Genomic DNA, 23,834 nt, shown 5'->3' on the forward strand with positions numbered 1-23,834 from the left:
GTCTCTAGTTACCCTGTCTCTTTCATATGAAAAGTACTGGTTTGATAAAGTAGAAGGGGAAAATTAATTTGCAAAAATCTATCCTCCTCCAAGCTCTAAAGTTAGAACTATGATTGCACGTTATTAAAGCAAACATCTTCCATTCAACAATCTGCTGCTTATGTGGGACATATTAAGGGCTCAGCCTGGTAACCTTCCACTCCCACACAGAAAACATCCAACTAAAATACTGAGGTTGACTGGTTGACACATTCAGCTTAATCACTGGGGTTGTGTGGTCTATTTTAAAACCCATTTGTCACAGCCAGCTTAAAATAGCACGCGATCAAAGGTCGACACAAGAAGTGAGCTATGTACAGTTGAAGGGTTCCCTACCATAGGATCTTTGAGTTACTAGATTGAATTCCTCTTCCTAAGTATTGTGTAGATTGAGTGGACTTTGATCATTCAGTGCTGATGCTTTTCTCTCTGAACCACTTAACTTTTTTGGACCCGTTTGGTAACTGACATCAGCCTTCTCTTGAGTAATGTCTTTATTAGTTCTGTGGTAATTACTTAGATTGAGCCTATACTTCTCAATTGCTCCATGTGAGGAAATACCCCTTTCTGCGTGGCCACCCCGATATTTTGGTGAAATTTGTATTTGGTTTGTAGACTCTGCACACCAGGACACTTCTGCACAATGTATGTGCTCCGACCCCCAAAACCATGTAGACATTGGCTAATCCCTGACAGGCGTATTTAACTCCCCTGTATGGTGTAGAAAGAATGACAAGCATGGCGAGGAAAGTTAAGTCGCCTGTGGACTGCATTGTCTTTTGTCCCATCCACAAAAGTGGCAGTAAAAACATGGCTTCAGGCCTACCCCATGTATCCTGACAGCAGCAGTTTGAACCCTTCTGCGCAGACGTGTCATAATCACCCTTTCGACAGGTAGGAACACTGATTTTTTTTTTTTAAGTATTAAGTCACTCCTAAGTGCACATTCCTGCCCACAAGATACGCTGCGTATTATTGAAGAGTGGCAAATGTGAAATTCGAAAAGGCATGTTCCCTCATTGTCTAAGTCAAAAAACAACATTGTCATTGGTCAGGCAGTAGCTGTCACGTAGGGAAAATCAAAGTATAGATGATACTCTTTATAACATACCAGCAACATACTCTATTGACAGGCTTATTTTTATATTTCATAAAAATAAATCCAGTGGTAAGGTCAGATTTTTATTAAACCTATTGTAGATGAAACTTTTAGAAAGTTACCTTTACCCTGCCTGAAGCTGGTGAGGTTGATTGGCATTAAATCTCCAGCAACTACCCAGGCTGTGCTTGGCCTGATTGAGGTGTGATAGAGGTATGAAATATGGTCCCAAAGCAGAGACAATTGCTTGAGTATGGAGAGGTGATTTTCTTCCCCTTGCAGGAAGACCAATTATGGTGCACCCAGGAGATTAATTAATTTGAAAGAGATCTGCCCGTTCACAAGTAAATATAAGTGGAGCTCTGAAGGAAGCGGCGTTTTGTCTCCTTAGTCAGGTTGGCAACAAATCAGTGGGAGGAAGGTTACCCCGTAACTGGTTTTGAGTGACTATGTAGTAGGTGACTGCCCATTACTTTGGCCATTCCTCTGGGTGGGCACACGAGTTCTGCATACGTAAAGAATGGTGCCCCCAGCATGGAGTTTGGGATTAAGATTCACTGTGTGATTGTTTGTAGTAGGACAAACGTGAACTGCTGCTGAAGTTGGTTGGTTTGCCCTTAGGAACTCCTACCCCATTGGTTTGGGAAGAGCCAGGAGTCACCCTGCCACCCTAAAACACTTCCTCAGAAGACTTTCTCGACCTGTGGAAGAACAGCAACACTGCAACCCACAAGAAGACACAAAGAGCTGAACCGGCTCCCACTTGCACCCTGTACCTCCTAAGTGGCCACAGAGACACAAGCTGCAAGAGACCTTTATCCTGAAAGGCCTAGCTGGCCAGTGGCAACTTGACCTGAACTGGACCATGCTGTTTTCCTCTGCATGACACCCTGCCAGTCTCCAAGTGCCTCACCTACGGTTCTGGGGGTAATAGAAGTGTACTACTACTCTGGTTGGGTTGGCACCAGAAGAAGGGTTTTGGCAAACTTTTAAAACATTTCCTGCAGTGCTTCAGCAGGACCTGCCGGGATAAGAATCTGACTGGCAGTTCCACAGTGTTGGTTTGAATTTCAGCTCATCCTGCACAGAGATATCCGGGCCTCAGGGGGAGCAGGTGTAACCATGACAGCCCCATTCTTCATTAGGACTTAAAAGAAATTCAGAGAAATCTTCAACGCTCCAACGGGACCACAGCAGCAGCTAGAGTGTTAGTTGCGACCAGTACTGAGAGGATTTTTCCTCACAAACATACAGTCTCTTTCTGAAGTGGGGCTTAAATACATTTTTTACTTTTTGACTTCCAGACACAATTTGGGCAAGTTATTTCTCTAGGAACTTTTTCTACTTAAATCTAAAAAATGATATCTCCCGTTCTTCCTATTGGAGTTTTAGCAAACTTCTAAATGCTTTACACATTTTTGCTTAGTTAAGCCTGCCTGCTAGGAGCCATAGCTACCAGGGGCTTAGCTCCGGTTTACATTGTTACTACCAGTTCTCTTTGAATGATTAAACGAGGAACATTGGGGTTACGGAAAATAGGAATGTTCCTGAATAATGAGACTTTGTATTATTGTGTAAACTGCATAAGCATAAAACAATGTTTTTTTTTGTTTCAATCAAATGAACTATTCAAAGCGAGGATAGATAGTCTGTCTTGGATGCATGTCCAAGCATGTCTTGGAACTACACACTCACACTGAAATATACAGTGATCTGCAAGTCACAAGTTTGAATCCTGAAAAGAATGCCTGAGCCTTCTACTTGTAATGTGAGTAACATTAAATTTGGTCACAGGTACGCCTGTTACATCACCTAAAAGTGGTAGCCAAGTAGTATGAACGTGTATAAACGCAGTCAAGTATTGATTAAAATGGTCTGTGTGTAAAAAATGACTGTTGATTCTAGTTTTGGTCTGTATTTGTTGCCTTTGTACAAATTTACTGTTACTCCATTCTTTGACCATACGTTTAGGCAGTCACTTAAACCGGTCTTAAATATTTGCATGAACCATAGCAAAAGGTTTCTGCCTTTAGGTAGTCAGAGATATATATGTAAATGTTCCCTCATTGTTACTTCCCTTTTCTCATGCTTATTAACCTTTGTTTGTGCTTTGTCTTTTGATTTGTTTTAGTATGCTTTTAAAACTACAACAAATGCTTAAGTTTTTTAAATGCAACTAAGGAACATGTAATAACACTACGCATACTATATTGTATCTGTAGATATATGATCTATTTTCTCTGTACTCGCTTAGTACTTGTATGTTGAGTCAAAATATATTTGACACCCAAGTCCAGAGCCTTCATTGCATGCCATGAAATTTGTTTCGATTTAGACATGCAACTGTAAATGCTGTGAGGATTAATTTTTTTTTTCCTTTAAATCTTTAAGGGATGGGCAAAGAAGACCAGCTTTTTCATCAATACTCTTTTCCTTGGTTGAAGTTGGTAAAGCTCAAGCGAGGAAAGATGATGTTTTTTTCACAAAGGTATTGCATTCACTTTTTCATCATTCTTATTTAAATTGGTTACTGGTAGTGCAGTGGAAGAGGGGTATGTGGGAGATTTTTCCTTTTAATTTTTAAGACCAAGAGGGATGGTAGCGCCAAGTATTCTTCAATCCTAACCTAGATTGAAATCCCTTTTAGTTCACACTCCAGCAAAAGTTAAAGTATGGTACAAAACATGGACTTGCCAAATTAATTTACCGAACCTTGGTCCAGTCCCCAGCATCTTGTAGGCTCTGACAAATCGACTTTGGCTCCCCAAAGGCTCTCAGTTGGTCTCTAGCATTAAAAGAAAACATTTTCTTCGAGGGGTTATCTCATGTACTGCAAGACAAACATCTCGATCGTAGTGGATGGGCATCTAATATTTGAAGGATGCAATTTTAATCGCACACTGGCTTAATGAGGGCTACTCCATCATTCTATTACCAAGTTCAGACTTAAGAGCAAAGTTGGTGCTACAGTAACCCATGAAACTACAAGTTAACTTTCATGGTAAGACCTCTTAACTGTCTCGCTCAAATAGTAGCCTGAGAGAAGCTCACTGCAATATAAACTGCTTTGTGTTAATACATCTTCATTCATTTTAATACATAGGGAACACCAGTACATCTTGTAGTTGCACGCTTTCATCACCAGCTAGAAGTCTATAGGGCAGAGTCAACCTTTAACCCTCCCCCCTCCATGTATCTCAGTTCAGGTTGGCATTGCTGTCTCTTTCGCCTCCCTCCCATGTAGCCCACCGTTCCTCTAACCTCTTAACAACATTCTCTCCCCTCTTATATTCACAATTTTAAGACCTTTCAGAAATACTGGAGGACCCATGACTGTCTACTGATGAGTTCCTGCCCCCCCCCCCAATCCAGTCTAAGAATCACATACGTAAGGTGTTAGGGGTGAAGAACTGCTTCGAAGTCCGAATCATTTATTATTGTCCTCCTGACTTATTGAGTTGTTTCTTTTGCAACCCCCAGAGCTGGACAATGATATCCTTGGTCTTTCTTGAACCGTCTGTTGCTCTCTGCCTAATTCCCGTCTGCCTTATTGTTGCTTATCTTTGTATCTGGTTTCCTCTCTTTGGGTACTCCGTCTGGACTTTCCTCTTCTGGTTGTGAATCGTCTATTAAGAATTTTTGTCTTCCCTTCCGGTGATTTTTGCATGGTGCGATTCACACTACCACTAAAGGATTCAATGGAAAGGTGGCCCCATCTATACAGTACTGTGTGAGGTCACAGGAGTTCCATCACCTGTTGGAAGGTCTTTTACTTCTGCAGTTCATTGCCGATATTTCTTGTGTGAGCCTCAAAGCAAAATACTTTTTGTTTCCGTGCTGCAGCCATGAACAATTCTTCTTCTGTAAGCAATTGACTTTTGTCAGTATATTGGGGAGGGGGAGGTGGGGGTTGGTTGGAATGGTTGCTGTGATACAGTGAGTTCTATTCAGCTCACAGTAAACCGATGCATCCACTTGAAGTGCCGTGAGCAGTTTTTCTCCATATCTTTTCCTTCAGCCTCCCAAAGGGACGTCTTGTAGCCTGATATTGTTGTCTTGAGCAGTGTTCTAAGAGGCACTGCAGCACAATATTTTGTTCCTTGAGGACAATCTGTCGCTGTCTTGTAGAATCCTTCAAATGCATTTCTTTATTGCAGCGGTTCTCAACCTTGTGACTTCAGTGGGCCCCCAATGGATCTCTTCTGGGCGCAGGTGTTCCCAGCCTAAGTGATTTGTACAGTTTGAACCGATAAAGGATACATAAGCAAGTTAACATTAGAGAAATGCACAAATCATGATTGATTTCATAATTTCTTTTTTCTTTTTTTAAATTTCAATCCATAGCAACATGTATAAATACATAAACCTTTTGTACCACATCTCATTATGGAGTTTATAGAGGGGAAAAAGCAATTAATAAAGCGGCTTAAAAATGAAAATAAAAAAACACTAATACCTTTTCAATCTTTCATATGGGCAATCATGGGATGGATATGGAGATAGATATATATATATATATATATATCTATATATCAAGTTTGCGCCTTCTTACCCCTTTGACTGAGGAGAGGCTATACTCCAAATTGAACGTACTATAGAACCTGGCCCTCCATATCTGAAAGGATGGGGCTTCCTTTTGCAGCCCCATAGACGATATGCACAACCGAGCCCCCGCCGTGGCTATGAAAACGAAATAACAGAATTTAAACACAGGTAGGCCTTGCCGCAACTCTTCCCCAATTCCTAAGAGCATCATGGAGGTTGAAATCTTTATCCCGGCTCCTGTTATTTCTGACACAAACCTTTCAATAGGTCCAAAAAGATGTATACATTTTTCACATGAATAAAAAATGTGTACAATATCAGCGGTATCTGCTCCACAGCGAAAGCATTTCCTGTCATTAACTCCGCCCCAATTCAACATCTTTGCAGGGGTATGGTACAAATTGAACACTGTCTTAAAGTGCTGTGCTTTTAAATTGGCTGAAATCAAAATTTTCCCTGCTGTATCTCTCGATTGCTCCACAGACACACCCTGCTCTCCTAGACGATTTTCCCATTTGAAGTTTTGTCTATCAAGATCGTCTCTCCTAGTCTTTCACAGCAGATTATACAGTAACCCTATCTTACCACAGTGCCTGATAGCTTCTACTAATTTATGTGGTTCGCTCATGATCTCACTTTTGCCCAAGAAATCACAAATTTGTAAGAACTTAAAATATTGATTCTTAGGCAGATGAAACTTATCAACCAATATTGAGAAGGAGGAGCACAGATCCCCTTCATCAGAAAAAGCCCCAATTTGCGTAAGGCCTTTAAGTCTCCAGTTATCGACCGTCTGATCCCCAAAAAACTTCAGGCAGTATTGGTGTTGTAGAGGTGGGCATATAATACGACAACCCTTCAATCTGGAGGCTTTTCCGTACTACCTTCCACACCTTAAAGGCCGTCACCATGATCTTAAAACAAGTTTTCATGTAGTAGCTGCCTTTTAAACAAACAGTTGTTAACTTCAGTCCCAAGACCATCTGGTATATAGATGGGGCCTCAGCAGTATTACCCACCTCTTCTCCTGTTAAAAGTATTCGCATGTTCTGTAATTTGCAGGCAATATAGTAGAATGTGAAATCTGGGACTGACCACCCTCCTTTCTCCCGAGGGAGTCCTAAAACGCATCGCTCTATGCGGTTTCCCCTGGGTCCATAAGAAACTAGCACACATTGACTGTAATTGTTGTAGCTGATCTTGAGAGAGTTCCAGTGGAACTGACATAGTAGTACAGAATCTTGGGCAAAATATTCATTTTGAGAATATTACCTCTTCCAACCAGTGAGAGATGTAAGCATTCCCACCTCTCCAAAAGGTGGCTCCCATTAGCCATAATGGGCCCCAATTGACCTCAACCAATTCCTTTAGACACTCCCTAATCTTGATTCCTAAATATGTTGCTTCTTTAACTATTCTGGGATCGTTGTCCATAGTTTGATTCATGCAGATGCTCTGAGTTTTGACAGCATTCAATTTATAACCTGAGACGGAACCAAACATATATGCTAGATGTTCAATTTCTTGCATACCTGCAACAGGATCCGGTGTTGCGACCGCTATGTCATCAGCATATGCGAGAACACAAAAGTGATCTTGCCCTCCAATAACAGGTTTAATCCCAGAGCTTCTCCAACATATTTAAAAAAGGATTAATGTATTAGGCAAATAAAAGTGGAGAACAGGGACCTCCCTGCCTCGTCCCTCTGGAGATACGCACTGGGTCTGATTCGAGCCCCATTGTATATATCTTGGCCATGGGAGATTGATATAAAACCCAAATAGTTTTAATGAACCCAGGGCCAAACACCCATCTGCTGTAAAACACTCCCAATAGAAAACCCCACGTGATGCGATCAAAGGGCTTTTCGGCGTCTAAACAAAATCAGCCCAAAATCACTACCATGAACCGTTGCCATGTCCAAGAGGGTAATGACCCTATTGATATGATTAACGGTCCCCCTGCAAGTTATGGACCCATGTTGTCTTAGAGAAACTAACGAGGAAATAACTTTGGCCAGTCGATTTGCTAAAATTGTAGCATATATTTTCCAATCGCAATTGACTAGGGATATTGGCCGATAAGACCTGAGGAGATCTGGTGTTTTAGCTTTCTTTTTAAATACAACTATATTCCCCTGATCCCAGGATCCCAGCACCAACCCACTTTGTGCTGCTTGAAATACAGCCAACATATCCAATTTTAGGTCTTGAATGAAGATCTTCTAAACCTCCGAGGGAAGCCTATCGGGCCCAGCCGCCTTACCGCTAGTCGTTCTATTTATGGCCTCTCCTAATTCTTTGATAGTGATTGGTCTATCTAAGAACCCTGCCTCCTTCTGCCCCAGCAGCTCATAGACTAGATTTTGTAGCCCTATATCAATAGTCTGTCCCACTGCCGTTTTTTCTGCATATAGCTCTTCATAGAAGTTATGAAAGATTTTTAGGATCTCCTGGGGATTATGTACCAAGTTACCCTGTGTGTTTTTCATACCATCGATTCTTTGCGAAACTTCTTTTGAGCGAAGTCTTTGCGCTAGACCGCACCCCATGGCCTCACCGCATTCATAGCAGTCCTCCATCTATAGCTGGCATTTAATAGATTTATCCTTGCTCGTCTGCCAGTTAACATTGACTTTACATCTGTCAACATTGGTTTGCAATTCCATGATATATCTACCTGTCAAGATCCCCTGGGCTCAATTTTCTTCAGCTGCTTTGAGATTCATATAGAATTCCTGAACTGCTAGCTTTGCCTTCCTCTGTTTATACAATCCATAGCTCAAGACTCCCTCAAACCCCCCCCCTCTCAAAAAAAACCCAGCCTTTAGGGCGTCCGAGACAAACCAACCTGAGGTAGAATTACGGTTGTTCTCGAAAAAGTCCTTAATCCATCCCTTCATATGGTCAATAAACATACTGTCCAGTAGGAGCTTCCTGTCGAATGTAAAAACTCTCGGAACCGTATGGCTACCTAGAGTAGGAATATCCATCACTACTGAACCATGGTCGGAGGTGATCCTAGGAAAGACTTGCATCTTGGCTCCTGTTAGTAATACTGGTGACACGAAAAAGTGATCAAGTCTCACTAGCTTTCCTATGCGGATGGTAGTAGAATGTATATCCCAGGTCCGACTCCTGCAGTGTTGCCCATACATCGATCCAACCGTGATCAGTCAATGTAGTTTTGTGTGCCCGGTTGTAATTCCCTACCACCCAAATGTATATTAAAATCCTCGCAGAGTAAAAGTGGGGTAGGCCTTAATGCCAGTTCCACATTTAACCCCTCCAGGACTGAGCCCTCATCAAGTTAGACCCATATACCGTGCATGCCGTAAACTTAGCTGCCCCCGCAATGCATTCCAAAATAGCCCAGCGACCTCGTTTGTCCACTAACACTCGTCCTGATTGCTGGATTTCTTGTTTGGCTAATACTGGAACCCCCGAGTCATTATGGATTGTTGTGAACATGCCAAAACCACATAGCCTAATTCCATTAGACTTTTCCGCTTACCCCAGGGTATGTGCGTTTCCTGTAACACACTAGGTTAGGATGAATCACCCACAGCTCTGCAGCTACGTTTTGTCTTATATTATTATTATTTAGCCTGCAAACATTCAGAGAGCAAATACGTAATCCTAATTTAACCATCTTATCACCTAATTAAATGTGGCTGCGTTCCCTCTATCAATACTCCTGTTGTGTAGTTATTGCTCATTCCTCCTCATCACGCTTATCATGCTGTGGATTGCTTTTCCTTCTTTTTTACCCCCTCTCACACACCCTGCAAGCCACCCCACTAACTCCCTCCACCCCCCCATCCAACCCAACACCCCCCCCACCCCTGTAGTAAGGCTTTGGGTCTAGTGGTCCCTGCTAGGACAAGCTCCCCCCACCTGGTTGCTCCGGCCCACCTGCACACCACCCTGTGTTAAAACATTGAACACCAAACACCACAGCCTACATAATACACACAATCTAACTCCATGCAGATGATGTTTGTATAAAAAAAGATAAAGATAGGACATAAGACATAGAAAAATGCCCCCCACTGGCAAAAGAGAGAGGGTGGACAGAAGAAGGCTAAGAGCCCTTAAAGTCAAAAACACCTGGTAGTTAGAACAGATATGCATAACTAAGCAGATCATACATTATCCTACAATGTCAGCCGCCTGCCCTTGCCTCAGATAGATTGCAAATACTCCTTTGCTTGTACCTCAGAGGTAAAGAAAGGAGTATGCTCCTTATATAGCACCTTTAGCTTAGCTGGATTTAGCAAAAAGGCTTGCGCCCCTTTAGCTTCAAATGGTGCAATAAGCCGACGTAGATGCCAGCGCCTCTCTACAGTTTGATGGCAAAAATCTGACCTAACAAAAAACTCTGCCCCTTTCCCTGCCCTCTTTCTATCAGGGCGCGCCGGCTACGATACAGCTTCGTGGACCAAAAGGTTATTAAATGATATTAATATCGCTCTCGGTCTGGGTGCTGCTTGTCCTGGTCTTGCTCGAGGAGAGAATGGGAATCGGTGTGCTCTTTGGATCTCTCTCTGCCAGTCCCACTGTGTCAGTTCCAGAAAAGCTTCTGAGAATAGTTTGATGACATATTTTCTGGGATCCTGGCCTTCCCCACCCTCTGGAATTTGCAGGACTCTGAGGTTGTTCCTTCGGAGACGGTTTTCCAGATCAGTCAACTTCCGTTGTGTATCATCCTTAAGTGACCACATGGCCTCCGTTGTCGCCTTCTGAGCTGCCAGTTGATACTCCAGGCACGAAATCAGAGTTCCGCTTCGTTGAACCTTTTCGGTAAATTCAGAGCACGATTTTGCGATGCGTAAGACAGAATTCTGCAATTTACTACAAGCACTCTGTGTCTGCTGGCTCTCTGTGCATGTCTCTTCCCTGTGAGTCATAATAGTTTGGTATATCAGGGCTAGTGAGATCTCCTCAGGTCTGTCTGATGTAATCTTTATTGGGCTCTAGGATGCACCCGCTGCCAGCGCCTATCTCTGCCGAGAAGGAGTAGGCCCATTGCAAAGTATCGCTGCCATCCACCAGCGTAACCCCTTCTCTCAAGTCCTTCCTCTTACGGATCGTCCGTGAGCTGGCTTTTGGGGTATTCCCACCCATGTCATTGGGGTGCATGCTACTTAGATCACTGTCACCACTGCCATGCGAGTGTCCCCTAACTTGAAACGTCAGGATTGACTCCAGCTCATCAATTGGAAGAGTCTGAATGATCTGACAGGCAGTAAACATTATCCCCAGAGTACATCTCCTTTGTTGTGGTCTGGGAACTGCCCTTACTCTTAGCACCTGAAATCTCTGGTTTTGTAGAGGCCATTCTCCCAGATCCAGATATTAACTTTAGACCGTGCTAGGTACACCCAATGGCACGGTATCTTGGTGTTTATCCCCTTCTGCTCCTTCCAGCATCGGATTTGCACCCTCTAGAATTTGCATCATAATGTCAGCATCTGCTACATTCGACTTTTCAACAGCAAGGTCCCCCTCCACAGAGCCGTGTACCACAGCAAGATCTGGGGTTTTACCTCTCTACCATCTGTCAAATACCTTTAATCTGAGGGTATATGATAAAGCGTTCTGTGCCACAGAAAACAGAGGGGGAATGATGCGCTTACTAATGCTTTCTTTTGGTGTGCCGTCCCACTTTTCTCCCAAAGCATATCCAGCGGTGCCATTGTTGCCTGCTGTAGACGATGTAACTGTGTTGACAGAGCTCTTGACGGGTCCGGCTCCAGCCCCTGCGATGTCAGTCAGGGGGCGAGACCTCCCTCTCCCAGCCTTGTGAAGCATCGTCGACTCAGCTCCGCCCTTTCCCCTCATGCTTCTGTCTGGCATCATGGCCGCAGTACACCACCAGCGCCGATTCCACTACGCAGCCCGGCGAGCTGTTGTACGCTGATTATCAGCGCCGCAGCCCTAGTTCTGAGCATGCAGGACGGACCGTCCTTTGGATTCTGGTACGTTTTCACACGCTTGCTCATATTTTAGGGGACTTTTTCTACCCCCTACTGCTTCACCCTTTGTGCAGGTGGTGAGACCGGGAGAGCCAGCCCGCACGTCCGACCCGGCGGATGCCATTTTGCCTTCTCATAATTTATTATTTTAGAAATAAAACTACATTTTAAAAATCTCCAACCTACCCATTAAAATAACATTTAGATTTTGGTATGTTTTTGCTTGAGGATTGCATTAAAAAGAAATCTTAATTTCTTTTTAATGTAATCCTCAAGCAAAAGTATACAAAAATCTTAATTTTAATGGGTAGGTTGGAGCTTTTTAAAATGTAGTTTTATTTCTAAAAGACAAAGTGGTATGCTGGACTTTTGGTTATCACTTTATCTGTTTTTAATCCTAATGCATGCAAATTTTGTGGGTATACACCAGGGATTGAATTGAGGCCAGCAATCGCTTATACGAGATTCTTACTTGCGCTGCACCCACGAATCCGACTATGTATGCCACCTTCATTTTTCGCCTCTAACTTCAAGCTCCTTAACATTTACAAAGCATTTTAAAATGTTCAATTTAAAATTTTACACTTTTTGGGTACATACTTTATGAATCCACCAATATTGAATTTTGTAAACATCAACCCTGAGGTGGTGTTGTGGACTCCCAGTATTTCGCAGACCACAAGTTCAGAACTGCCGTTTAAAAAAATATATATATGCTATCCAAAACTATGTATTCTAATCCATAGATACCTACACACATGCAATATTTCGTATGAATTGCAGTAAATTCAGTTCTGAAATACTCCACACATTTCGTTAACTGATGGACCCTTCATCACAAGAATTACATTACATATATTAATCTGTAAAAAATAAATATATTCCTACTCGAGTAATTTTGTTAAACACAAACTTATATAGAATTATGTAATCAACAGAAAACCTTCTACTTGCTTTGTTGCGTTTAAGTAACGCATAAAGTATCTGCGTTCAGTGTTTTTTAATTTAGTCTCATCACTTTTGTGTCCATAACGTGTTGAAAATGTGGCAGACTGCTAACCTCATGTATTCTTTGTGGTTAGATCACCAACCTCTTGTAATATGTGGCTTTCAGTTAGCTTGACAATCCTATAAGAATAAACCACAATCTTGTTTTTCGTTTAACCCACATGGGATTTTAGGGTTGAAAACAATAGATCTGGATGCTGACCCTATGGAACTTTCCCGCAGCTCAGTACAATACTCTCTTGTGGCTCTTGCTATGGAAGCTGAGATGCTGGAGCTTTCCTGCTTCATGGAAAAGCTTCTATTCCTGAAGATCACGATCAGGAGTTGACCAGTACCTCTTCAGTAATGTTAAAAGAGAAGTTCATCCCAACCAATGCATCACTTATCTTCAGGAGGAGAGCATTTAGAGCATGTACAGGAAATCCTTTAGGGTAATCAAAATTTTCTGGGCTTTTGGTCAAGCCTTCTCCAGGATCTTGGATTGCTTCCCAATCTGAAAAATATGAGCGACATTTAGAGTTTTGATATTCTCCTAAAACAGGATGTTTTAAGTCTGTTTTTATGACTGGTCTGTTTTTGGTCCTCTTCCTTATCGCTGACTGGCCAGCATGGTAACTAATTTCTGTAAAATAAAACAACCTATATGCCCTTGTTACAGTTTTCAAACGGTGTGAAATTTATGGCCCCTGTTACAATGTCAATTTATAATAAATGGCAGCCTGCTATCTCTGTAATAAAGGCAGTCCCTAATTTATTTATTACACGTGACTTGTGATGCACCTAGTCAACTGTAATAATGGAATGAAGGAGCTCCTCAACTGTAACAACATATTACAGTTACTTTCTGATGGCACAGTGGCTGCTGTCAGAGTCAGCAGCCAAGGAGAAAGACAAGTCACAGAGCATAATTAAAGCTGCAATTTAAACAAGCATTATCAAAGCCAATAGGCCTCGCCTATGTAGCAGCTATTGGCTTTACCAATGTGTTTTTGAAATGTTGTACACCGTGTGGCTGCTGTTCAGCATGGCTCAAAGTTAGTGGCATAAAGGAGAGTGACATGGAGTAGATTATTGTATTGTAGATTGGTGAAAAGTGGAGTAGAGTGGCGTAGAGTGGAGTTGAGTGAGAGGTGTGGCGTAACAGCCAGAGCGGCTGACTCTAACACGCGGGGCTCATGGTTCGATCCCCAGTACCGGCGGCAGCTCAGCATCATGTGACACTGGGCAATAGCTCACTTATCTCCCCAATGGCCCCAAGTGCCTTGAAACCCTTAAGGGGGTGAAATGTTGATGCTGTACAAATATGGATTATTGTAGAGTGGCAAAGTAGGGGGAAGTGTGTGGTGGGATGGAGTGCAGGGACATACAGTGGAGAGGAGTAGAGTGGAAGGGTGTACAGTGGAGAGGCATTGAGTGACGTAAAGTACTGTTGTGGAGTGGCATAAAGCTTAGAGTGGAGTATGCATGGTGTGCTGGTGCACTGCCATTATTGACAGCATACTTTCAATTGAAATGACCGTTACATTTGCACATACAGTTTTACTGATAAAACTATTCAGCGCACTAACAAGAATGTGTGATAATGGCATCACCAAGTGTACTGATTTGTTAGGATCATATTAAAATATGTTTCCTCCTTACTTCAGAATTGCACAAAAAAAGGCTTTATTTGTGCTTTACAAATTCTGATATATTCTGATATATTTGCACAGTTCATTTACAGACATTTACATTTATTTTGTGTGCTAGAAAAAACCTTTTCTTTCCCAGTACCCAGTGAGATTGTCAGATAAATCCTCTAATTTTAAAGTCCGAAAAAGAAAAGTAAACACCAAGCTCCCTCGGAAGACAGAAACTGACATTTGAGCTCTGTCTTTGAACGCACAGCAAATGTGACCAGATAAGAGCAAGATTCAAGGGTATGTTTACATAAAATGAGCACTCGTGGAAGAATACAGTATACATGTGATGCTCCATGGGAGGGACAAAGACATACAGGACAGCCTAAAACAAATGAAGCCAGCAAATAAGAAAGCCAGATAATGTGAGTTACAAACCACCAAGTAATCCCAGGGAAGCGTTCAGAATGCCCACAAGAAGTCTTTTCACAGCCAGACAGCTGTGCTATCTGGTAGGCTTCACCCTAAAAATGTTTCTGACTTCAACATGGAGAGTGGAATTTCTTATGATTGAGACATCTGAGAATAATTTTCTTTCTGAAAGGAACTGCAAACCACACACACTATGACCAGAGTATCCAACACAGGCTTAGAAGGTCCCTATTTTTACCAGATTTTCATGATTTCCACATGAAATACATTTACATATCTTAAGTTTAAATAAAAATAATTTACATAGTTAGGGGTTCTCCATTGATTCTTTTGGGAATTTGGCAGTCCTGGATCAATGATAGGCACCCAAGCACTAGGATAATCAAAAGGAAATACTGTCATTTTGTAAACTGCTTTATCAACACATAGTTTTCATGAGGTGGGAGTATAAATAGGCCCTGATCACGAGTGGTGATATTCCACGCATAATTGGGATATTGCTAGGTAGAGAATTTACATCATCAGTCAGTTACTCAGCAGCCTAGTACTGCCATTGCAAGTTTATTTCTTGAAATGTGTAATAATTGCTCAGATCCAAATTTACTGGGTGCTTTGCCAGGCAGGATACAATATTTTGGTGAAACAAACAGACGTTTATTACCTTTTCTAAACATTTGCAAAGCGTCTGCAAGACTGCCAATGTTGCGTGATGGAGTGGGGTTAATGGTATGGTGAATTGCACACAATTGTGCCTGTCTGGGGGCAGCATCATTTGTTGCCCCAGAGTGCTGGTGGGGGGGGGGACAGGGAGGTGGGCTAGAGCCGGGCAATGCTGCAGCCCACAGCAAGTCTTACAGGCTGGTTGTCTTGGGGAATATAATTATTGGGTACAGTGTGTTCTGACCATATAATTCTGGATGCAGACACACTTGTAATGGGGCTTGTGGTATTTCACCTGTCTTAGGATCAGTAATAGCAGGGTGTGAAAATTGTAGGCTCCTTTATCCTGGTTCTGAAAACTCCAGGCCTGATAATTGTAAGCCAAGTGGCACTGGGACCTCTCTCACTTTCTACAGATGTGCACCAGGTGAAACTGCTATGGGAGGGCTAGGGCTGAGGGCAGGAACATAACTCAGACCACTGTCTGACGAGACTGGAACTTCTCTTGCCAACTTTGGTGTGCTGGGATGGTTCCCGATTTCAGTTCTTGAAGGTTCTGGTCTGTACAAGGTAAGGCAACCCTTTCCGGACAGCATAACGCCAGAGGAGACTTTGCCTTCCAGAAGGAGTCCCAAAGAGGAAAATCCCTAAAGGGAAAAAACCTCTAACTGCAGACGGAGAGTCCAGGAAAGGAAAGGAGGCAAAAGGAGAAGGCCAGGGAAGAGGCCAGAATATATCAGCAAGAAGGAATCAGACCAGAAGACAGGAAGCTCCAGACAAGAGCAGAAGTCTCCAAAGGATTCCAAACAGGAACAGGAAGCACCAACAGGAAACTAAGATTCACCAGACAGGAGCAAAATGCACCAAAAGGAGCGAGGACAGACCAGCAAGAGCAAGGAGTGTTGCAACGCAGAGAAATAAAAGATTCAGCACCTTATATACCCAGAACCAGGAAGTGATGCGACAGGAAGTGAACAACCACCATCTTGGAGGGGAACAACCTTTACAACGCAACTTTTACAACGCACTACACTTACAACGCATTTTTTACAACGCACAATCCATTACAACGCATGACATTACAACGCATGACACTACAACGCATTTTTAAAAACTACCTTTACAACGCATTCCATTACAACGCATACTACCATTACAACGCATACCATTACAACGCATAATATAGTAATTTTTACCCCTATACTATCCAACACTTACCCTACTGTTGCACCCCCTGGAGTTAGAATAGTAATTTTTACCCCTATACTATCCAACACTTACCCTACTGTTTCACCCCCTGGAGTTAGAATAGTAATTTTTACCCCTATACTATCCAACACTTACCCTACTGTTGCACCCCCTGGAGTTAGAATAGTAATTTTTACCCCTATACTATCCAACACTTACCCTACTGTTGCACCCCCTGGAGTTAGAATAGTAATTTTTACCCCTATACTATCCAACACTTACTCTACTGTTGCACCCCCTGGAGTTAGAATAGTAATTTTTACCCCTATACTATCCAACACTTACCCTACTGTTGCACCCCCTGGAGTTAGAATAGTAATTTTTACCCCTATACTATCCAACACTTACCCTACTGTTGCACCCCCTGGAGTTAGAATAGTAATTTTTACCCCTATACTATCCAACACTTACCCTACTGTTGCACCCCCTGGAGTTAGAATAGTAATTTTTACCCCTATACTATCCAACACTTTCCCTACTGTTGCACCCCCTGGAGTTAGAATAGTAATTTTTACCCCTACACTATCCAACATTTACCCTACTGTTGCACCCACTGGAGTTAGAATAGTAATTTTTACCCCTACACTATCCAACATTTACCCTACTGTTGCACCCCCTGGAGTTAGAATAGTAATTTTCACCCCTATACTATCTAATACTTACCTTAAATGTAATTTAATATTATGCGTTGTAATGGTATGCGTTGTAAAGGTAGTATGCGTTGTAATGGAAATGCGTTGTAAAGGTAGTTTTTAAAAATGCGTTGTAGTGTCCTACTTTGTAATGTCATGCGTTGTAATGGATTGTGCGTTGTAAAAAATGCGTTGTAAGTGCATGCATTGTAAAAGTGTGCGTTGTAACGACATACATCCATCTTGGATAGGGAAGTGGAAATGGAAAAGAATAGAGAAGTCACCATCTTAGAATGGTGTAAGAAAACCATTCCCAAGGAATGTTCGGAACAATGCTGAAGGATTATGGAATGAAGCCTGCAGGAAAATGGCTCATAAACACATGTTGACTGCTAAGGTTTGGAAACTTTATCTCCCAAGCTTGAGGAAAGCGCTGCACAAGAGACCGCAGCTCCAAAACCAGGAGCACAGATTCCTTGGTACATTGAAGGAAAAGCAACGGGTTGCTGCATTAATCCGTGGTGTGCCTGATAGATGGAGAGACGAGCTGCGTGCTGAACTGCGGCTCGCAGCTGATTGTGTGAGCGTTGCGAGACACACCGGCCATGCCAAAACAGCAACAGCAGGCCGCCGCGTAGGACCATGGCGTGCCCAAGAGAAGGAGGGAGGGACCATGGACTGAACCTCAGCCCGCGGTGGTAAAGATAGATGCGTCGTGGGCAACGGTATGGCCTGTGATGTAACACTGTGTGGGACTTCCCTGAGTTTGAGGCAGCACCCAGCCACGTTCAGAGCCAGAACCCAGAGATGATCAGAGAGGGGACCCACTCATCCCAACATCTGCATGGGGAGAGCAGACTACTCTTCCTTCAAGCAAGCCCTGGACATCCCCTGAAGGACAGCCCTGGGACAGTGGCAGAGCCTGGGGGTGTCTTACCCCCTCCCCCTCGCCCAAAGCACATGGGCCTGGGGAGTAATCAACGCTCTTCCAGCTTACTTTGCATTGCCTGGGACACAGACCCCTGCCCCTGACAAGGCACTGCCCCCCCCCTGCTGACATTTTTAACCTCCCTGGACAGGCGGGGAAAATCAGAGGATTTGGCCCCGAAATCGGGGATAAATACACAGAAAAGAACCTGGTAAGCCCTTGTCCGTGTGGTTATTCCACACTCCAGAGACCAGTCTTGTAAATGCCAGTTTTTGATACTGGGATACCAGCCGGAAGTGAAGACTCCAGCGTCTCAGTATCCTCGCCCCAAAATCTGCGATAAGCCTCTCCAGACCCATAGTCTTACGCAGAGTTTGTTTTCTTCAAACACAATGCACAGTCCTAAGAATACACTCCATGCCAACATTATTTAAATGATGTTAAACTCATTTACATATTTCCAGCTTCGCAAAATGAATGTGTCTCTTGGCACCGGCCATCCTTTCTCATCTGTGAATAATTTCTGAAGCGAAGATGTTGCAGATTCAGAGTCCAAGAAAAGCATTTAACAAAGTAAGAGACAGTTCTCACAGTGGACCCCGAGCAGGATACCCCTTTGCAGCATCCTGTCTGTGTATAGAATTTAAAGACCACCTACAATCTGACGCAATTTAAGAGGATCATTCGAAACACTAAAAATACGGAAGTTTGTAGGAGTAGATGGTAATGGTTTATTTTGCGATGCCAGAGCCCCTCTGACATGCCGTGTTATTAACATTTGATTACACGCATTTGCAATGCAATAGGTCTCGTATTTACCCGAGTTTGAGCTAATGACATTGCAAATGACAGTGGCTTTTTATTTGTTTTCGTTTTTAAAACATAAATAAAAGGCATTGTCATTTGCAATGTCAATAGCTCAAATTCGCATAAATGCGAGACCTATTGCATTGCAAATATTTGTTCTCTCTTTTGCTGAGGGTCAAACAATGAGGATGTGGAAAATATGCGCCGTGGCCCCAAAGTGCCACTGGTGCCCGAGTGTTAGATCTGGGGGTCTCTAGTTGGCAGGGTAGGTTCCACTGTCCAAGTAGGGACCCTTGCTTCTAGTCAGGGAAAGGGGGATACACTGTTAAGATAACCCCTGCTCACCCTCTAGGTAGCTTGGCCTGAGCAGTCTAGGCTATCAAAGGCAATGTGTAAAGTATTTGTACCAACACTCACAGTAACACAGTGAAAACACCACAGATTTACTCCACACCAGTTTTAGAAAAATAATGTATCTTTACTAAAAACTTCACAAGACCAAATACTACAGACAAACCAACATATACTTCAAAAGGTTACTTTAAAGATAGTTCAAGAGTTTGTAGAAAAGTACTCCAGGATGTAAAAGTCAGTGTCCTGCACAGTGCGACTCTCAATGCACAAAATGCGACACTCTCGTGCCCAACAGTACCTGTAGTTGCGATAAGGTTCCCAAAAGCTATAACAAGGAAGATGGCAAAGGCGATGCGATACTCCTGAGATCCTGGGGAGGCTTTGCAGCAGCCCTGCTTCACGCAGCAGAGGTGGATGCGCCGGCTCCGATCTGTAAGGGGAGGATGCGATACCTTTGGCTTTTGTTGCGTAGGTTTCTTGGGGGGAAGCTTCACGCACAGGTTCGATGCGACACTCTTCGATGTGGTGCGATGCGTGGCGCAGCGTTGCCTTCCGGCGCCGCAACTCTCGATGCGCCACGGAACGGGACTCTGCGTCGACGCACCCGATGACTGGAGACTTTTCATGCACCGGCAGTGGTGCGGCTCGCAAACTGGTTCTGCGACAACCCTCGCAAGGGCAGGAATCTTCACGCTTCGGGACGATGCTCGACGCACTCGGCGATGCGGGGACCCTGCGTGTTGCGATGGTGCCGTGATGAAATTTTGCTCGCACTCTCGTTCTTGCGAAACGCAATTGGATGATGCGTTGGGTACCAGTCACTCTTGTTCACGCTTCTGCTTCCCAGCTCCCAAACACAGCGAAACGACCTCCTGAGGCCCCAAGACTGGGCAAGCACTCCAAGGCAGGTCAGAACTCTCTCAGCAGATGTTAGATCTGGGGGTCTCTAGTTGGCAGGGTAGGTTCCACTGTCCAAGTAGGGACCCTTGCTTCTGGTCAGGGAAAGGGGGATACACTGTTAAGATAACCCCTGCTCACCCTCTAGGTAGCTTGGCCTGAGCAGTCTAGGCTATCAAAGGCAATGTGTAAAGTATTTGTACCAACACTCACAGTAACACAGTGAAAACACCACAGATTTACTCCACACCAGTTTTAGAAAAATAATGCATCTTTACTAAAAAAACTTCACAAGACCAAATACTACAGACAAACCAACATATACTTCAAAAGGTTACTTTAAAGCTAGTTCAAGAGTTTGCAGAAAGTACTCCAGGATGTCAAAATCAGTGTCCTGCACAGTGCGACTCTCAATGCACAAAATGCGACACTCTCGTGCCCAACAGTACCTGTAGTTGCGATAAGGTTCCCAAAAGCTATAACAAGGAAGATGGCAAAGGCGATGCGATGCTCCTGAGATCCTGGGGAGGCTTTGCAGCAGCCCTGCTTCACGCAGCAGAGGTGGATGCGCCGGCTCCGATCTGTAGGGGGAGGATGCGATACCTTTGGCTTTCGTTGCGTAGGTTTCTTAGGGGGAAGCTTCACGCACAGGTTCGATGCGACACTCTTCGATGTGGTGCGATGCGTGGCGCAGCGTTGCCTTCCGGCGCCGCAACTCTCGATGCGCCACGGAACGGGACTCTGCGTCGACGCACGCAGCGATTGGAGACTTTTCACGCACCGGCAGTGGTGCGGCCCGCAAACTGGTTCTGCGACAACCCTCGCAATGGCAGGAAGCTTCACGCTTCGGGACGATGCTCGACGCACTCGGCGATGCGGAGACCCTGCGTGTTGCGATGGTGCCGCGATTAAATTTTCCACGCACTCTCGTCTTGCGACACGCAATCGGATGATGCGTTGGGTACCAGTCACTCTTGTTCACGCTTCTGCTTCCCAGCTCCCAAACACAGCAAAACGACCTCCTGAGGCCCCAAGACTGGGCAAGCACTCCAAGGCAGGTCAGAACTCTCTCAGCAGAGTTCCAGGGGAGCTGGTGGTGAAGTCCTTTTGTTCCTGGGACTTCTTAACAGGGAGCCAGCTCTTCTCAGGCCCTTGGAGATCAGAATCAAAAGAAGGGGACACAGCAAAGTCCTTCCCCTCTCCTTGGCAGCAAAGCAAAACAGCAAGCAGGCAGTCTTCTCCTCTTCAGTCCTTTTCAGCTTTCTCCTTGGCAGAGGTTTCTTCTTAGTTCCAAAGTGATCTAAAGTTTAGGTGTCTGGGGTCCTCTTCTTATACCCCTCCAAGTCTTTGTCTCTCTTTGTTCCAGTGGGGGGATTCCCCTGCTCAAACCGGTTCCTGGGTGTGCTCTGCTCTGGAGCACCTGGTTCCTTTCAGAGTGAGGGGCAGGGTCGTTAGACGCTCAGCAGGAGGTGGAGCCTTCTTTGTGCCAGCAGAGGCAGAGTCCTCAGCCTGGCCAGCAGGGGGTGGAGCCAGCTTTGTGTTTGGCAGGGACAGCCCTATTCAAACCCAGGGACTACTCCTCCCACCCATCTAAAGCAGATCTCCCTATTCACCCTGCTGCTGACTCATCCTGGCTCCTGGAGCCACCTGGCCCATCACATGACACCCTTCAGCCAACCAGCACACAGGCACACAGGAAGGTTAAACAGGATAATAGCTACTTTCTAAAAAGTGCTATTCTCACACAGTGAATTTAAAAACCATCTTGCTAAAAAGATGTATAATTAAATTCTGAACACAGAGATACCAAACTTGGATTTTCTATCTTGCCCTTATGGGAAGATAGGCATGTAAACAGCCTTCCCCATTCTATCCTATGGGCAAGATAGCCTCTCAGCAGTGAAAAACGAAAATGGCTGTAATTCACTACCAGGGCATGTTACACACCTCAGTACATGCCCTACCTTTCAGATACACTGCACCCAGCCCAGGGGGGTACCTAGGGCCACCATAGGGATGCCTTACATGTACAGAAAGGGAAGGATAAGGCCTGGTCAGTGGGTGCACTGGCCAGGTCGACATGGCAGTCCTGGACTGCACATAGGCACTGCAAGCAGGCCTAAGACATCATTTTAGCGCTACTCCTATGGGTGGCACAATCAGTGCTGCAGCCCACTAGTAGCATTTGAATCACCAGCCCTGGCACACGCAGTGCACTTTACTAGGGGCTAACAGGTGAAACAAATATACCAATCATGGATAACCAATCAATACAACAATTTACCAAGGGAGCACTTGCACTTTGACACTGATCAGCAGTGGCAAAGTGCCCAAAGCATCTAAACCAGCAAAATCGAAATCCAGCATAGCATCAAAAATACAGGAGGTAGAGGCAAAAAGTCAGGGGTAGCCACGCCAAAGATGCCAGGTCTAACACGTGTCCCCTCCAGCTGAAAGTGGGGAGAACTACCCACCCTCTTGGGAGTTCTCATCGCTAAGGCGGAAAAACCTGGACAGACCATCAGCGTTGGCGTGTTCTGTACCGGGGCGGTGTTCCACCGTAAAGTCCATCCCCTGTAGGGAAATGGACCACCTCAACAGCTTAGGATTCTCACCCCTCATCTGCTTCAACCATCTGAGGGGCCTGTGGTCCGTCTGAACCCGGAAGTGAGTCCCAAACAAGTAGGGCCTCAGCTTCTTCAGCGCCCAGACCACAGCAAAAGCTTCCCTTTCAATTGCACTCCACCTCTGTTCCCTGGGAAGTAGCCTCCTACTAATGAAAGCTACAGGTTGGTCCAAGTCCTCATCATTTAGTTGTGAGAGCACCGCTCCCACTCCATGCTCAGAAGCGTCTGTCTGCACTATGAACTCCTTGGAGAAGTCAGGCGCCTTGAGTACAGGTGCTGTACACATGGCCTCCTTCAGGGCATCAAAAGCTTCTTGGCAGGCACTGGTCCAAATCACTTTCTTCGGTAACTTCTTGGAAGTTAGTTCTGTCAAGGGAGCAACAATGGTGCCATACCCCTTGACAAAACGGCGATAGTACCCGGTGAGTCCTAAGAAGGCTCTCACCGCTGTCTGGGTTTTGGGGGGTTCCCAAGCCCGGATGGTATCTATCTTGGCTTGTAGGGGCGCCACCTGGCCGCTTCCTACCTGGTGTCCCAAATAGACCACCGAACCCTGCCCTATCTGGCACTTACTGGCCTTGATAGTGAGGCCTGCACTATGCAGAGCCTTCAACACTGCGCAGAGGTGTTGCAAGTGTTCTTCCCAAGTGGAACTGAACACAGCAATGTCATCCAGATATGCGGCGCTGAATTGCTCCAGCCCGGACAGTACCTGGTTGACCAGTCTCTTGAATGTGGCAGGGGCGTTCTTCAACCCAAAGGGCATGACACGGAACTGGAAGTGCCCCTCTGGAGTTGAAAACGCAGACCTCTCCTTGGCCCCATCAGTTAAGGCAATCTGCCAGTACCCAGAAGTTAAATCAAACGTACTGAGGTAGTTGGCAGCTCCCAACCGATCCACGAGCTCATCTGCTCTGGGGATGGGGTGTGCGTCAGTCTTCGTGACAGCATTGAGCCCACG

At 44.6% G+C, this 23,834-nt stretch overlaps 1 protein-coding gene across 8 annotated transcripts in view; it reads left to right on the forward strand.

Moving 5' to 3' along the window:
* Window positions 1-23,834, forward strand: part of LOC146869330 (RNA helicase MOV-10-like) — a 614,726-nt gene that overhangs the window by 119,417 nt on the left and 471,475 nt on the right. For all 8 annotated transcript variants that reach the window (XM_085650280.1, XM_085650264.1, XM_085650271.1 and 5 more), the window contains exon 2: window positions 3,530-3,626. Coding sequence is in view for 6 of the 8 variants with exons in the window: in XM_085650264.1 (XP_085506390.1) it covers window positions 3,530-3,626 (97 nt within the window). In the remaining 2 variants the exon portion in view is untranslated. The remainder of the gene's footprint in view (window positions 1-3,529; window positions 3,627-23,834) is intronic.

This window comes from Triturus cristatus, chromosome 1_1 (genome assembly GCF_964204655.1).
Source record: "Triturus cristatus chromosome 1_1, aTriCri1.1, whole genome shotgun sequence".
NCBI lineage: Eukaryota > Metazoa > Chordata > Amphibia > Caudata > Salamandridae > Triturus > Triturus cristatus.